Source organism: Lissotriton vulgaris, chromosome 8 (assembly GCF_964263255.1).
Source record: "Lissotriton vulgaris chromosome 8, aLisVul1.2, whole genome shotgun sequence".
Classification (NCBI taxonomy): domain Eukaryota; kingdom Metazoa; phylum Chordata; class Amphibia; order Caudata; family Salamandridae; genus Lissotriton; species Lissotriton vulgaris.
In genome coordinates, this window is record NC_141696.1 from 355,638,772 (window position 1) to 355,654,475 (window position 15,704).

Consider the following 15,704-nt stretch of genomic DNA (forward strand, 5'->3'; position numbering starts at 1 on the left):
CCGGCCAAGATCCTGGAAAAGCTTGTCCATCAACAATTGGCCAGCTTCATAGAATCCAAGGGCCTTCTCCACGATTCTCAGCACGGATTTCGTGCAGGCTATAGCACGGATTTGGCCCTGATTGAAATGGCCGACTCTGTGTGGTAAACCCTTGACCGGGGATCGAGGGCGGTGTTGGTGCTGGATCTTTCGGCAGCATTTGACACCGTCTCTCACCCGATCCTCCTGAAATGACTGAGATCCATTGGAGTTCAAGGCACGGTCCTTAACTGGATTGCATCTTTCCTCTCTGGCCGTAAACAACAAGTGTATACTCCCCCTTTTACCTCCTCAGCTAGGCCACTCATCGTTGAGTCCGCTTCTTTTTAATGTTTACTTTACTCCTTTAGCCGAAATGCTATCCCAGTCTGGAATTAAAATGACATCATATGCGGATGACATTCAGATTCTTTTTTCCTACAATGATTCATCTTCCACGACTTTCGACCCACTAAAAACATGTTTGCAGAATATTGCGAAGTAGATGGATCTCAATTTTTTAAGACTCAATGCCGGTAAGACCGAGGCCCTGTTTTTCAATCAACCATCTCCCCTTGCCTCTAACCTCTGGTGGCCGGAAGACCTGAGTCTTGCCCCTTCCCCCAAGGACTCGGTCAGAAATCTGAGGGTCAGTTGGGATAATCGTCTGTCCTTTGCCAACCAAGTCCACACAGTCTCGGCTGCCTGCTTTTCCAAAATTAAAAATATTAAAAAATTAATTAACTACATGCCCAGTAACATTAGAAAAATTATAGTCCAGGCCCTCATAACATCGCACTTGGACTACGCCAATGGACTCTATCTGGGACTGACAGCAGGTCTGTGCCGCAGACTCCAGATAGTTCAGAATGCCGCGGCCCGTTTGGTTTGCTGCATTCCACTCAAGACATCACATCTCTCCTTACCTGCGGAAACTGCATTGGCTGCCCATCCCCAAAAGGATCGAGTTCAAAGCCATGACTCTGGCTTTTCGGACCACTAACGGTTTAGGACCAGCCTACCTCATCTCTAGTCTCCGCCCATATAGTCATTCTAGAGACCTTGGCTCTAATACCAAACAGCTACTAGTCACTCCCAGATTCAAAAAAGCCCGATCTGGAGGCAAAACCTTTCAAGTTTGCGCCACCAATCACTGGAATAAGCTTCCAGCCTTCCCTCTGTTTGATTCAGTCAGAACCTGAATTCCGAACATCTCTCAAAACTTTTCTTTTCTGTTAGTATTCCCTTTTTCGGTACCCACAGCTTTCTGATTATCAGCGCCGGGACACCCCGTTGGGGTAGCTGCGCGCTTTACAAAAGACACAAATACAAATACAATGTAAAATTAGTATGACAAACAAATGTTAGTACTTAATATTAACGGTTTACTTTGAGATTGCTCTGAGCAAGTTTCATTACGAATCCTTGCTCCATCACTTATATTAACAGCACTATTAAAGATATCAATGTGACTGGCCACTTGGGAAGGTGGGCTGAGTGGGAGCACCCTATTGAGACTCAGATTCAGAATCCCTGAGTGCAGGTTAATAGGAAAGGCTTTACAGTGAGCAACCAACCGGCCAGTGCCCCTTCATATCTAAGTCATTCCAGCTCCTGAAGAGGAATGCTTGGGTGCCACAATGTGACCTTGTAAGACATGATCAGGTGTAGTGCATTCCATGTACAGCAATAACTTGAAATAAACGAAACAGACAGTACAGCGATTACATCTGCAGATGCTTTGAGTTAATAGATATAATGACCTGTACGATTTAACCGTTCTGTCACATACAACAAAATCATGTGGTTCTGCACAGCAGCACAGAACTTACAGTTATCGTGCCAAGTGTCCAAACGATGTCAACCTGCTCATTTATTCAGCAATTGAAGCAAAATATGAGCGCACGAACTGATGGTGAGCTGCTACTCTTCTGATTGCAGTAAGCTCTGTGCCTCCAGGGTGCAGCGTGAACCTCAAAACAGTGTTTTGAAAACACACACATCGTTGGATCGCCAGGAGGTCGAGCGTCAGCTGTGCCTAGCGCCTGTCTCCCTCTGGACTCGAGCGCTTGGCAGCCTCCGCCTTCAAAACCGGTCTACGTCACCGCGACCGCTCCCCATTCTTTCCTTGTTCTGTGCTGCCTGCTTTCACGGCGCCTCAGGGGCTATGACGTCACACTAGACAGCTCCAGCTATTTTTTTCATCTTAAATTCTCTTCAAATTCAGTGGGGAGAAGGGGCGGGGCGTTATAGAAAAGCACCCGGACCCAGAGATCCGTTCCACTAGGCTCAATGCGCGTGAAGGATGGGAGGAGCCAGCTAATGCTTGGATGTTTATGGGTGTGACAGAGGGTGAGGCCCAGGCCTACCCTTTGAATGAGACACGCCCAGGAGGAGGGGGGGCGGGGTTAAAGCGCGGTCCTGGTGCAGCCGCGCGTGCACTCGCGCGTTCCAGTCACGTTGTACTGCGCCGGTGCAGTCCTTTACTTGAGCAGAGGCCATGTTAGTGTCAGTCAAATATGGCATAGTTCACGTTCGAGGTTTGAAAATGTCGCTATAATAAGGGTGGTATTGCCTGATCCGTACATGGAAGCCTCAAACTAGGTGTTTCAAGATGGCGATGAGGCGCGCACGGGACGACGTCTCCCGTTGCTTCGCCCCTCCCCCCTCAGCCCTAGTCTGAGAGGTAGGAGGGAGCGTACGTCAGCTAGCCCCGGCGCCCCTCCCCCACCGGTGAGCGCCACCCGCCCGGTGACACGGATTACCGTCCGGCGCCTATGTGCTCCCAGTGATGAGCGGCTCCGCTTCCCACCCCCCGCCCCTCTAGCGGTTCGGCAGCCCCCGTCCCCCTCATCCATCCGCGTGAGGCGGGGTGCCCGGGCGGATGAGGAGTCGTGAATAAGGAGAGCGCTTCTGCCGAGCGCGGCCCTGCACCGGGGACAGCGCCCGCCCCCGCGAGGATTGTGGTTGTCTTGGTAATTCCCCAGCTGGACCATGGCGGACGACGACGTGCTCTTTGAGGATGTATACGAGCTATGCGAGGTCATCGGCAAGTAAGTTGTGCGCTCCCTGTACCCGGTGAAGACCCACACTGAGGGGATGGTGTCCACTTCACACATCAGACCCCCTCCCTGGCTTAAGGCTGCCACCCTCTTCCCTTGGGCAATGAACAACATAACTGTGCACTATCTGTGAGCGGTGACTGCTTGCATATTGCCTGACACTGAATGAATGAGTGGGTGCTGAAGTCTGTGCACCCTAGGCATGAATGAATTCTTGAGGCTTATGTGTTTGGGGTGCACTAATAAGTCAGTGATCCAATTGGTTGACACAGCTGCACTCGGGGAGGGTATCGGGTGGCGGCTATAGTCAGATGCCCCGATAGGAGTGCAATTGACAGGGAGTGGTGCGTGTAGGGGCCTGGGCATGCATTAATTGTTATCAATGCTTCCACTATGATTACATCTGGGCCGTTCGTGATTAATAAATGTGAGTTTGGTCATGCTCTTTTTGTTGGTCTGTCCCGTGTTTCGGTGTAGGAAGGTGAGGATTGTCCTTTTGTGTAAATTAGTGATGGAGTATGCATCAAGTCTTCACTGCTTCTGGGTACCAATGATGTGAGATGCATTATATACTGTGCAGGGACGAGACAGCTCGTGTGTTCTTACGTTGATAAATGATAGTACAGATAAATGATAGTACATGGGGGTTGGGCGGGGGCTGTGAATGGGTACGGAAAGACACCGATGGGATGCGCTCCTGCTGTGCGTGATGTACGTAGGGGCGATGCCCATCGGAATGAATAGACCGCGGCGTGGTGCTTCTGTTAAAGGTATATTAAGGGGCAGTGTCGAGGGCATGGAAATGTAAAGGGCTGTTCAGTGATCGGAATGCACTGTGCCCCTGGGTGTGAGCTGATAAGGGGCGGTGTCTTTGTTGTGACAGTGCTTCATGGAATTAAGGTGGACGGAGAGCGTCTGTGCGCCTATGTTTAAGATGCTCTTCTGTGTTTATGCATCTGGGCGTCTTTGCTGTCCGGGAGGTGATGCTCTTGCTCCACTAAGTTGAAGACTCGGATCCCCAGCTTCTTGCGGTTTTGCTGTACTAGTGAGAGGATTTTATGCTCGGATCCTGAGTGCTCTCTCAGGCGCGCATGGCCCGAGGGACTGACATCTTACCGCTGACAGGTCCTTTCCTGTCGGCTATCTGTGGCCGAGTCGGAGGGATCTCACGCTGCTGTATCAGACGCACCAATGACCCCCCCAGTATCTGGACTCTTTTAATTGTATTAACACCGCCACATCTAATATGTGAATCGCTGTTTGTCCTTGAACGCTGTATGGCTTTTCCTTGTGGATGTTACTGTAACACTACAGTTTGGAGAGTTCTTCTGATAAGATTAATTCAGATAGAAGGGAAGCACTTGGGTGAGGGCCGTGACCAACAGGGCGATGTTCAGTGCTATCATCAAACGGAAGTTGGCATTATCGTGAAACATGGCAGTGCTGCATGCAGGGATAGGGCCGTATCCCATATATATGTGTACTTAAAAAAAAAATGACGTATACTCCGCTTGGATTTGATTCCGTATGGGCCCTGGGGCTACGGATTTTTGCAGAAATGTTATGTTTTCTAACGTTTCGTCCTTGTTGCACATTATGCCAAGGTGTGACCTGCAAGATACACATCGGAGTCGAGCTCCACCAATGTAGAATGGTCCGCATACATGCCTTGGGAAGCTGCTCTGACCTGGACGCCCATTCTGATTATCAGCGTCGATGAAATCTACTGCAGTTTTTTTCCTATAATGTAAAGGTTGGTTTTATTTTGAACGTGTTGGCCTCAGTTTGTGGTACTCCATAAAGTGAATTTCTAGATCAATCAATGCCAAGGTAAATTAGTGTGCAAGATTTTGCTATCTGCTGCATTTATGTATTCAATTGTTTGTATTTTTACCCTACACGCAGGAGAGCGTTCTAGGCATCGTATTTGTAAATTTGTATCATGGTCAGTAGTTGGCATACGTTAAAGTATACATTTTAGCATTCTTGGGGACTGCTTTACAAAACACGTTGTTAACGTATAAATATTCCAGAGAATTACAACCTGTGCAAATGTAGCAATGTGGAGTCTGTTAGGCTGTGGGAATTTTCGTCTTTCATAAGAGTAGGTCTGATGAGTAAGACCGTCAAAAAAGTAATTATTGTGCTGGAAATCTGGTAGTGCATTTTTTAGAGCATTAGTGCAGTCAGTTTTCTGAGTTTTCCGAAATGTCCTTTTTTCATTGCTGTTGTTATATTTCTGGTGTTTGCTTTAAAAACGGCGTCAAAGAAACCATGCCATACCGATGGATATGAAATTGCATATTTTTCCCTGGTTTAGCATATGTGTATTCGACTTATAAATGTTTAATTCTTGTTTTAACCTTGTGCATGTAGATTAGTATTTAATGTATAGTGTTAGGGTGGAAATGCTTTTATGACTGATGTCGAATAAAGCTTTGAAATTTGAATTTTTGCATATGTCATCACCAAACCCAGTCATATGATGTCAAACGAAGGTGAATTTTAGTCTGTGTATTACATTCTTTGATAATATTAATCTTGACTAGTGACAAGATAGAGAAGTTGTTGATCTTTTATCTAGATACATTATGTAAAGTGACCTCCGTTTTATTTTATTTGGATTTTATCTTGGCTGTTTGGGGCTATTCAGGAGTGGCTACTCTTTCTGTTTCACTTGCTAGACATGCTGTTATTTGGGCTACTCTTTCTGTTTCACTTGCTAGACATGCTGTTATTTGGGCTACTCTTTCTGTTTTACTTGCTAGACATGCTGTTATTTGGGCCTGTCACAGTTGCATAAATGCTGATTTCAGATTAGTGCACGTGAGTGGAAGAAATCTACCTCTCTGTAGAAACAGTATTGAAGAAGATAGGCAAGAACTTAATAAGCTTACCTTTTGGTATTGTAATAGATCCTGGCTCTTGGTTTGTCTGGTTTGAAGACACATTAATTTTGTCTTCTACTTCTATTATAAGTTTCTCAAAATCAATGGTCTAGTTTAAGTACTTGTCTTTTCCCCTTTGGTAGAGTCAACCATTTATTATCAACATTATGTTGATATACACTAACTGTATATTTCAGCAAGGAAATCAAAGTTTGTATGGATTATTTGTTCACTGTGAATAATTGACATGTTATTGCATTGCCTCCTTCAGATGTCCTTTGTTTGCTTTTGGCCAATGCACCTCCTGATGGTGGAAGTGATAGAGCGCGCAGTTCACCCGGGTCACCTTTTTACCAATTTCCACGCACTGGGCCCTGGCGTGCATACGAATGACAGTGTTTTGCGTGAACCGGGTGAATTTCCACACGCTACTATGAGTAATTCGGGGTGACCCTCTCACCACTTACTATTCATGTACCTGACTTACCACAGGCACATTACTCCTGATGGATCAGGAGCTAGCAGTGGACAAGTAGCAAGATTCCTAAAAGGAATAAAATACCTTATACATACAGTACATTTAATAACACTAGGTGATACGTAATGACCACAGACACCTGATGGAGTTTAAAAAAGTTTATATATGAAGTAAGTTTTAGAATGAGTATGCCATAAGTAACAGGCAGATACAAATTAGAACATCAATGATAAAGATCATAACACAAATGTAGCTATGGATTAAGGCAAGCACCATAGATTACTAAGGAAAATACTATTGGGTATGAGCATTTGGGAACATGCTATTCAGTACGAATTTAAGCTAATGCAGGGGGCGTGAGACTGACCTAATATGTGTACTAATATTCTTTAAACTAATTCCTAAACCTTATGCTATTCTTACTAAGATCACAGCAACCATACTAAAGGGAAGGGATAATGGAACAAGCTAAATATGCAATCAGTTTAATAATCCTATAGGTAGGGGGAAAAATGGAACATTACTAATAAACAATCTGCATAAAGTCACTTTCGAAAGGGTGATAGGAGAATATCACAGGCAAGAGTGCTTTATTAAGAAAAGGAAAAGTAAGAGTATAGTTAGACAGACACCCACATATATATTTACCTAGGACAGAATGAAGACTAACCCTGGCCACGGGTCAGCTTGGGAATAGGCGGGGACAAGGACCCTCAAGGATTCGGAAATGCCAGTAGGCGAGCAGGTACAGCTCAGGACAGTCAGGACAGGATACCCCTCAGGTTTTGGGTCAGGACTGGGCTCATCAAAGGGCACGACCAACACCTGCAGCTTTGGATGGAACGCCTGCGTTACCCCCTCTCTGCACGGAATCCGCCAGTAACCCCGATTGGGTTTTCGAATCTCCCAGCAAAGTGCTTCGCCAGCACTTAAGACTATTTCCACCCCTTGGAGTTTGTGGAAAATACGGACAGTGTGCTCCGCAGCGCTCTGTATCAATCACCTATAGAGTTCGTAGGGTCAGTGACAGGTCAGCTACTCGGACAAGTCGGACAATTTCTCTAAGCTAAACTAGACTAGTTATACTGTTTTGGGACCCCTAGACCACCCACAAATGTTGTAAGCGACAAGGTCCCATTTCTCGATTGGTCAAGAGAGGTGGTTAGGTCATATTCAAGTAGTGTGGCTCACTGGTTAGAGGCGGCAGACCCGAGAGCAGAGGACGGCCCGGGACCAGGGTTCGATTCCCGGCGCGGCAGGTTTCAGGACCAGGGTCAGCGCCTCGATAATTCTCTCGCCTCGGTGCCCACTCTGATCAGCGATCACACTCGGCAACTCTGGGCATTAGCTTGCCTCATCTTCACTAACGGCCCCACCAGACCGCCGGGGATGCCTGGTCTCACCCTGGAGATACCCATTAAGGGACCAACTCTCAGGGAAGCCAGGAAGGGTTTCGCAGCGGTCGAAGCGCCTTGGGACCCTACGGGTAAGTAGTGCGCTATATAAATGCCTATACATTTACATTTACATACATTCACCTCCCAAATTCTATGTTCCCATAATTAATATTCAATTTTCAGTACCCACCCCTTACATGCCAGTTCCCAGGGTATGAGAAAGGTGTAAAACAATAGAACACACATAAGACTTATACATTTGTATCGATTTAGGTACAGCCAAATTCTCTTCCCAGAGCATGGAAGATGTTCTCAGGCGCATCTCAGCTTCAGGAGCCAGCTGGCTTGGGTTTGCTTCTGCGCGGTTCGGCTTTTCCCTCATCACGTGACAGGGTTGTGGGAGGATTCAAAGATGGTGTCGCTCCCCATTCCCAGGCCCCAAATACGCGGTACATGAAAAGTAAGCGAAAACAAATTAGAAACACAGAAAAAATGAATACACTGTCTACCATGAATAAGCTTCACTGCACCCCTTACGGTGTAATATCTATAGCATTTAGGGTTAATGCGGAAAAGACAGATATGCAAAGCGGCATGAGCTAGCAGAGAGCATGGTTAAAGTCAAGCGGCCATATTTAGCGACAATGCGCATGAGCCACAATATCCCTCCAAATTGCGAGTGCGTCACATCACGTGGGTATGACCGACGCATGCGCAGACTGGATTTCTGCGAAGCGGCCATTCAGTAGTGCAAGCATCATTACAATTAATAAACATAGATGCGAGCTTCTCTTGGGCACCCGCGTGTACTGGAAAAGGTGAAAATTAAGACGGACAGGATTGGTTAATGCTTATTAGAGGTTAGACGAGGTTCATGAATGTAAGCAAGTCGCTTTACGTGCGAATCCTTGCTCCATCAGAAGGACCTATTTGACTTTGGTAGTGCCCAATATGTGTAACTCAAAACAGCTGCTTGTCCTCGTATTGCCCTGTGCAGATTTTTACTAGGTGTCTAAGAATTTTTCCTTTAGCCTTTACTTGCTTTTTGACTATGCTAGATTAATTGCACATTTATTTTAAGGTTTTTCAACCATCTTTTGTGTGACGCATTGCTTGTGTATACTTTCTACTCATTTTTGAAAAATGTGATGTTTATTATACAAAAAATGACGTTTATATACAGTTTTGAAAGTCAGCCCATTAAAAATAAAATCGGTTTCAGTTCTGAAACCATTACCACTAAATCTTCACTAGCAATGGAAATACAGCTGCACTACACTGCCTGTACAATTACGTTACCTTCGATGAAAAAATGTAATCTTTTGTTGTGTTAACGTTTTTTAGAAGGAGACAGATGTCTATCTACATATTTATCTCTTCCTGCACTCAGATAAGTCACAGTTCTAAACCTTTTTGAAGGCGGACCTATTTCAGAGTGCTTTAGGATTGTTGCTGAGGTCCGATAACTCAAAATTGTATGGACCCTTCACTTAACATTGCATCATAAATTGTCCAATCAGTGCTGTGCTTTCAGCCCTCCCCATGTTCGTTTTGAGATTCTTTCATTTGTCCTTTGTGGCCTTTTTAAGATTCCACCCTCAATTTAGCAAGTTATATAATTGACCCATTTGCTTCTAGCTCTAAGAAAGTCCTCCCCAGCTCTTGCATATACCTCCTCATCACAGTGCTGCAGGGAGTCAAAATTGGGAATTAAATGTTTCTCTTGGTAAGTACTACCATCTATTGAGGCAATCATCCAAAAACTTTCAGAGTTTGCTTGTCTCTAGTGTGGAAAGCTCCTCTTACCCAGATCCTCTCCACCATTTCTATGATTCCTAGTATTTCTAGGTTCGCCTACCTTCTAAGTCTATAGGTCCGGGTTGACAAACCCGAAGATAAAGCCCTCAATCTTCTCATAAGAGCCGTTCAATCATCCAACACCATCTGATTCCCAGGTGGGGTGCCCTCTTCTTATTTTATTATTTTTTTTTAGGTTTTCCGGCTTCAAGCCTATTCTATCCAGATGAAGAATCAGCCACATGCTGCTGAGTCTTCTATTGGTACCACTGTCCTCGGTCATTAGCTACCATACTTTAGATATAGTTCTGATTTCTTTTTTCTGTGCTGGTCTGACATTTTCCAAAGTTTTGAAACCGGTTTCAAATGCTATAAGCTGGTTCTTTATATTCTCATTTTTTGTGCATTGCATTGCTTAATTCAACAAGAATTTGTCCTCTTAAACAATTTTTTTCCACTATCTTACTTGTGACTAAATGGCGTTCTGAAATTGGGAAAGTGTGCTCGTCAGTCATTTTGTGTGTGTCCACTGACTGACACATGTCTGCTCCCCTTTGGTCATAGCTCGCTGTTGCTATTTTTGGGGAATCGAGGGTGGGGTTTTAGCAACTGCCAGTAGGATCCTCTACCTTGCACTTATTACCTTGCCTTTACGGAGCAGCAAACTTATCTCAAACTTTTGGGTGCAGTCATTTGCATGCTACAGGGCTATGACATCCCTCTCTATACTTCTACATAACACCTTGAAAATGCAGAAACTACCCATTTAAAGCTTACACGTTAGGCCAATTAAACTCAGTACTTCTATAGAAAAGGGTACTATCAATCGGTTTCTAAGTCTTAAATAATCTAAAGCATTTTCTACCTAACAATAGATCACCTAAACCATAAACAATCATTATAGTGGTGGTTGGACACTTTGTACCCGTGTAATTATTGCTAAATTAAGCTAGGAAAAGTTTGTTAAAAGAAACCTGCAAATGCTGTGATTTAAAGTAGTATTAGAATACCTTATTGATGTTTTGGTATTACTTTAAAAAATATCATCCTACCATCTCGGCACTCACGTATTTCTTCCTTGTGGTGTGCTACCTAAATTGTTTACATTTAGGGCCATATGTATGAAAACGTTTTTGCCTTCATCACAATTCCTCGGTGCCATGTCTTCAAGCAGACTTTGCAGTAATATGGGGATCTCCCTAGGCAAGAAGTGCAAACCAAATATCCTCCATGAATCCAGCCAGTCTAGTCCAACCCCATCCTCGTTCAGTGTACGTGTGGAACGTGTCTAAATTAGTTGGTTGTTAATTGTTGAATACAGTTTATTGGTCACCTAGAGGTGTGTGGTGATGGGAGTTTTGATATACTAGTGTTTTACTTAGGCATATTTGACTCTAACTTCTCATTCATTTCTGAGATAAATGCAGTGATTGGAGGCGTCAGTTTCCAATTATCCCTGAATTCTCTCTCTCTTTACTTCATACTTCTCACAGAGTTAACACTGGACGTTCATTACTGGCAGATTCTAGAGAGTTCAAATCCAGGTCACAAATTTTGTCTTAAACTCGAGAACAAGATGATTTGAAAGAAGTACTGAAATCCTTCTACTGGTTATCTGTTTTAAAAAAAAAAAAGTGTTAAAGTTTAGGCACCCTTCTCTAAAACTGCTGGGTACAGGCGAAACTATCTCAAACAAATGACACTTATTACATTACTATCAGTCATCTTATCAGCCACCTTCAATCAATATCTTTATTTATGATTCAGAACTCCAATGAGTGCCATATAAAAATTTACAAAAATAGGAAGTAATTACAATGTATTGGATCATGGTATTCTTGGTAACAGTATAAAGCGCAATCAAAAGCATAAAAATTATAATATCACTATACAAGTGGGGGATAAAAGCAAACATACCTCCATGTGATCACACAGCCCAATATATGAAGTGCGTGTGCGCATATATGAAAATCTTTACCCACCCAATTTTAAAATTGTGCGAAACTACATAAAACTTTGTCCTTTTGAATATCCAAACATCCTCTTTTATACAGTTCAAATAGCTTTAAAAACAGTTTACAAAAAGTACGATATGCTACGCAGTGAGGACCCTACTGACTCTAAACACTCCAATATACACCTATCTAAAAATATTGAAAACTTGTTTGAAAAAACTAAAAGTTTTAACACATAATAATTCAGGGGGAGGAGGGCAAGTAGACAATTCTGAGTCTCCTCTGCGGTAGTAATATTATATTTAAAAAATACTGGCTCTAATAGGTGACGTCGTAGGAGTTGTAATGAGGGACAGATAAATAATACATGGTTCAAATCTTGCACCCAATTTCCACATAAATCACAAATTCTTTCCTCCCTAGGTAATCCTTCCCATGCCCCTTTTATAATTCACAAGGGAAGTAGACTCCTCAGCAGCAAAAATTGTTCTGTGCACTCCATGAGGGAGGTTCCATACAACATACAGTTGCTTTTTTTTTATACATGCAACTCCCCACTATTATATCATTTCTGGAGAAAGATATATCTAGTTTTTTTTAATTAAAGCTTTCACTGCAGATTTTGGTTGAGAACATGTACCACTCCACTTGATTTCAAATAAGTCCAAAGCTTTCTAAAAATTACACTTTTCCCTTTCAAACAGTCAAAAGTGGCATATCTTAGTGCAGTTCGAATATAAGTTGCATCGTTTTCCAATAAAATGTTTCCCCACCTTGAACATGCTGCCATAGCAAACATATGTTGAGAGAAGCCCAAACTCAAGCCGAAATGTCGCTGTGCTCACTGCACAATTCAAAGGACATATTTTGCGCCAAATGCGTTCTTACATCTTTTCAAAAGAATCCCATTGCTGCGCATCCACAGACTCCCAAGCATAATTCAACAATGGCAGGAATTTGATTTTTAAACAGATCGAACATGTGCAAAATGTCTTTGCCTAAAACATTTATAAAACCTACCAAGTGTGGAGGCCTGAGACATAACTTTACTTCTGCAATAATTAATAAGGTCATTGCTGGAGCACTAACTCGAGAAAATTCTCCCAGATGCTGTTATTGCGTCTCAACCTCAAGTTTTATTTTTACCTAAAAACGAATTAATATTTTTCCTGACCCTACATCCCGAGACCTAAAAACCATGATTTTACTTTTTAAAATATTTATTTTTAAGAAGTTATCTTCAGAATATTGACCTAGCTCATTGTCGCCTTTGCAAACCTATGGGCGTCAAATCCATATGGATGGCATAATCTGCGTAAAGCAGACAGCGCTGTTCCGTAGGGCCTAGTTTTGGTGAATTACCTGTACAGAGCCCAACCCGGTTCGGGAGATCATTGATGGTCAAGGAAAATAGGAGAGGGGCTAAAAACCACACCTGCTTCAACCCATTGTGTGTTACCACTTTGCTTGACAGACCCTCATTACCACCCAGGAACACCTGTGTCCATGAAGGGGAATGCAATGCAAAGATCAATCTTAACAGATGCCCCGGGATCCCCATTGCGTCCAGTTTCCTCTACAGAGCCCCGGTCGATCTGATCAAAAGCTGTGGAGAAATCTATGAAGGCAACATATATAAAGCCATTCCCCAACCTATAGGATATATTTCAATTAGGGTTTGTAGGACAGGGATGTCATCCATTGTGCCACTGAAAATCTGCTTGTTCTACGGGGACTAGATCATTACCAAAAGCCCAATCCTGAAGGTGAAGGAGTATGCTTTTGGCAAACAGTTTTCCGGTTGCATCTAGTACCAAAATCTGTCTAAAACTGGCAGCAGAAGTCTTGGGGCCCATTTTTAGGTGTCGCCTACGCATTGCGGATACACTGCATAGGAGACCTTTAGCCGTCATGCAGCTCTTTTTCCAAGCACATACTCGTCCTTGTGGAGGCATACACCTTGCGGGAGTGCGCAGCGACGCGCCACAAGCGCAAATATGTGCTTTGACAAAGAGAAGACTGCACGCGCACGCACACACACACGCACGCACGCATCTATCCGCATTAGTAAATGTGCTTCTGATAAATTTGAGCCTTTCACCCACATTGTTTTAAAATATTGGCATTAGTAAATGTTCTTTGAAATATCCGCTTTGGTTTCAAAGCCTTAGCCTATGTTATTCACTCACTAGTGCACAGCTTCTTTTTTTTTTTTTTAGGCATCAGGTTTCTATGTGAATGCACGCTTCCCCAGCACGCGTCCCATAATTTTACCATTCCTGCTGCCAATTGTAAAGTTCAGGCTGCTTCCGCAGACTTATAACCAGGGCAACCAGCCTTTTATTTAGGATTAAGTCAGTGAGAAAAAACATTCTTAAGAAGAAATTCCTGTATAAAGAAACTACCCAGAAGAAAAGCAGTGTTTAATGAATTCTTTTTAGGCAATTTTAAAGAAAATAATTCAGTTTTTCCCTTCCAGTGAAACAACAACGATAACACAAGCATTGGCATAGCCAATAGGTCTCGCCTTTGGGACCTTATAAGTATTTAATTATGCTGCACAATATCCTTGGTGCAACATCAACTGTTGCATGGCTAAACACTTATAAGGTCCCAAAGGCGAGACGTATTGGCTATGCCAATGCCAGTTATAAAATTGAATTACTATGCTTCCTCTCGAAGAGGACGGAATGATTCAGTGAGCATAGCAGTGAGAAAACACAGGGTAAAGGAACTGAGCCCATGCCGAGCTATCTTGTTTAATGACAGCTATTGGAAGATCGTCTGGACCCATCGCACCAGAGTACCATGCCTTTTTAATAAAACAATCTATTTCCTTACAAGACGGAGGACCATAGATGTTATCGAGGGAGGACTCAGAAATTGGGTCCAAGTTGAAACTGTTCCTGGTGTTTAGTGCATACAGCTGTGAGATGTATAGGGTCCATTCTGCGTCCGATAATAAAATGGCTTCTGCCTTAGTTTTACTATCACAGAATTCAGCGACGATGGTCCAATATTTACATGAATCACCAGACTGTGCTACCTCTGTTTGATCTATTTAGAATACTCCACCCTCCTACGTTCGAAGACTTTAAGTCTATTGCTTACCCGCTTCAACCTATTGATTTCCCTTTGCCTGGACAACGATGCCTGCTTAAATTGGTCCCTTACTAAAGCATTCAAATCCCGGTTTAGCTTTGTTCTCTTCCACAATGAAAACACAGGATGGTTGATGACATTGGGAAGTTTTTTACACAATCTAAATGGATTTAAATGCTTCCCATACCAACGAATGGGGTTCTCCTGACCAGGACCTGAGCTCACGTTTTTAACATAGCCCCCTAAGCGAATTAGATTTTTATTTGACCAAAAGGTGCACCCATTTGCTCTATTGTATGTAATAGATTTCTTTCTCGGATTCCAACGACCAAGCATCTTACATTCTAGTTTCACATCCACTGATAAAATGCTATGGTCACTCAAATCCGTCCTCTGTGTCTTAAAGTTAGTTAGTGCATGCTTCAAAAAGTCGGTATGATACCATCATATAATCGATTAGAGAATGTCCCCGGACAGCATGAAAAGTAGGGGAGGCGGGGGAGTCGTCTGGAAATCTCTAATTCAGTAAAACTTAAGTCATTGGTTCTGAGACAACCCAAGAGACTCAATCCTCTCCTATATGAACAAGTATATGCTAGTAATATTATTTCAGGAATAAACCATACATCTTCCAGTTCTCAATTGCTGATGGCCAACAAAGCACAATTTGAGATTTTGGCTTTAAAATCACCTACCACAATTATTGATGTGCAATCTTCAGAAATGCTGATTCTGTGCACAAAAGAAAAAATGGAGACAACGAGAGAATCGGATGCCCTACCTGGTGGTATGTATACGTTTGCCAATAAAACGTTAGAGTGCTGTCCTTGTGTCACATTACCTAAGCTGAGTTTTAAAAAAATGCAGAGTTTAGATGGATGAATAAAAACCAATGGGTTCCAATTTATGCTGTTACTAAGTTGCATTCAATAATCCAGCCACCCAACTCCACTGTGCCACCTCAGCATCCCCGCTAGATTTGGTTGCCCTTTGATCCTCATGTCCCA

The 15,704-nt window shown here is 43.2% G+C and overlaps 1 protein-coding gene across 10 annotated transcripts in view; it reads left to right on the forward strand.

The window, feature by feature from the left end:
- The first annotated feature begins 2,503 nt into the window (after positions 1 to 2,503).
- Positions 2,504 to 15,704, forward strand: part of CASK (calcium/calmodulin dependent serine protein kinase) — a 1,261,401-nt gene continuing 1,248,200 nt past the window's right edge. For 6 of the 10 annotated variants that reach the window (XM_086934110.1, XM_086934111.1, XM_086934113.1 and 3 more), the window contains exon 1: positions 2,695 to 3,071. In XM_086934110.1, the coding sequence (XP_086790236.1) occupies positions 3,013 to 3,071 (59 nt within the window). In that variant the 5' untranslated portion in view covers positions 2,695 to 3,012. Of the gene's footprint in view, positions 3,072 to 15,704 lie in introns of all 10 variants that reach the window. The other 4 variants (XM_086934115.1, XM_086934119.1, XM_086934120.1 and 1 more) reach the window with 2 other exon arrangements.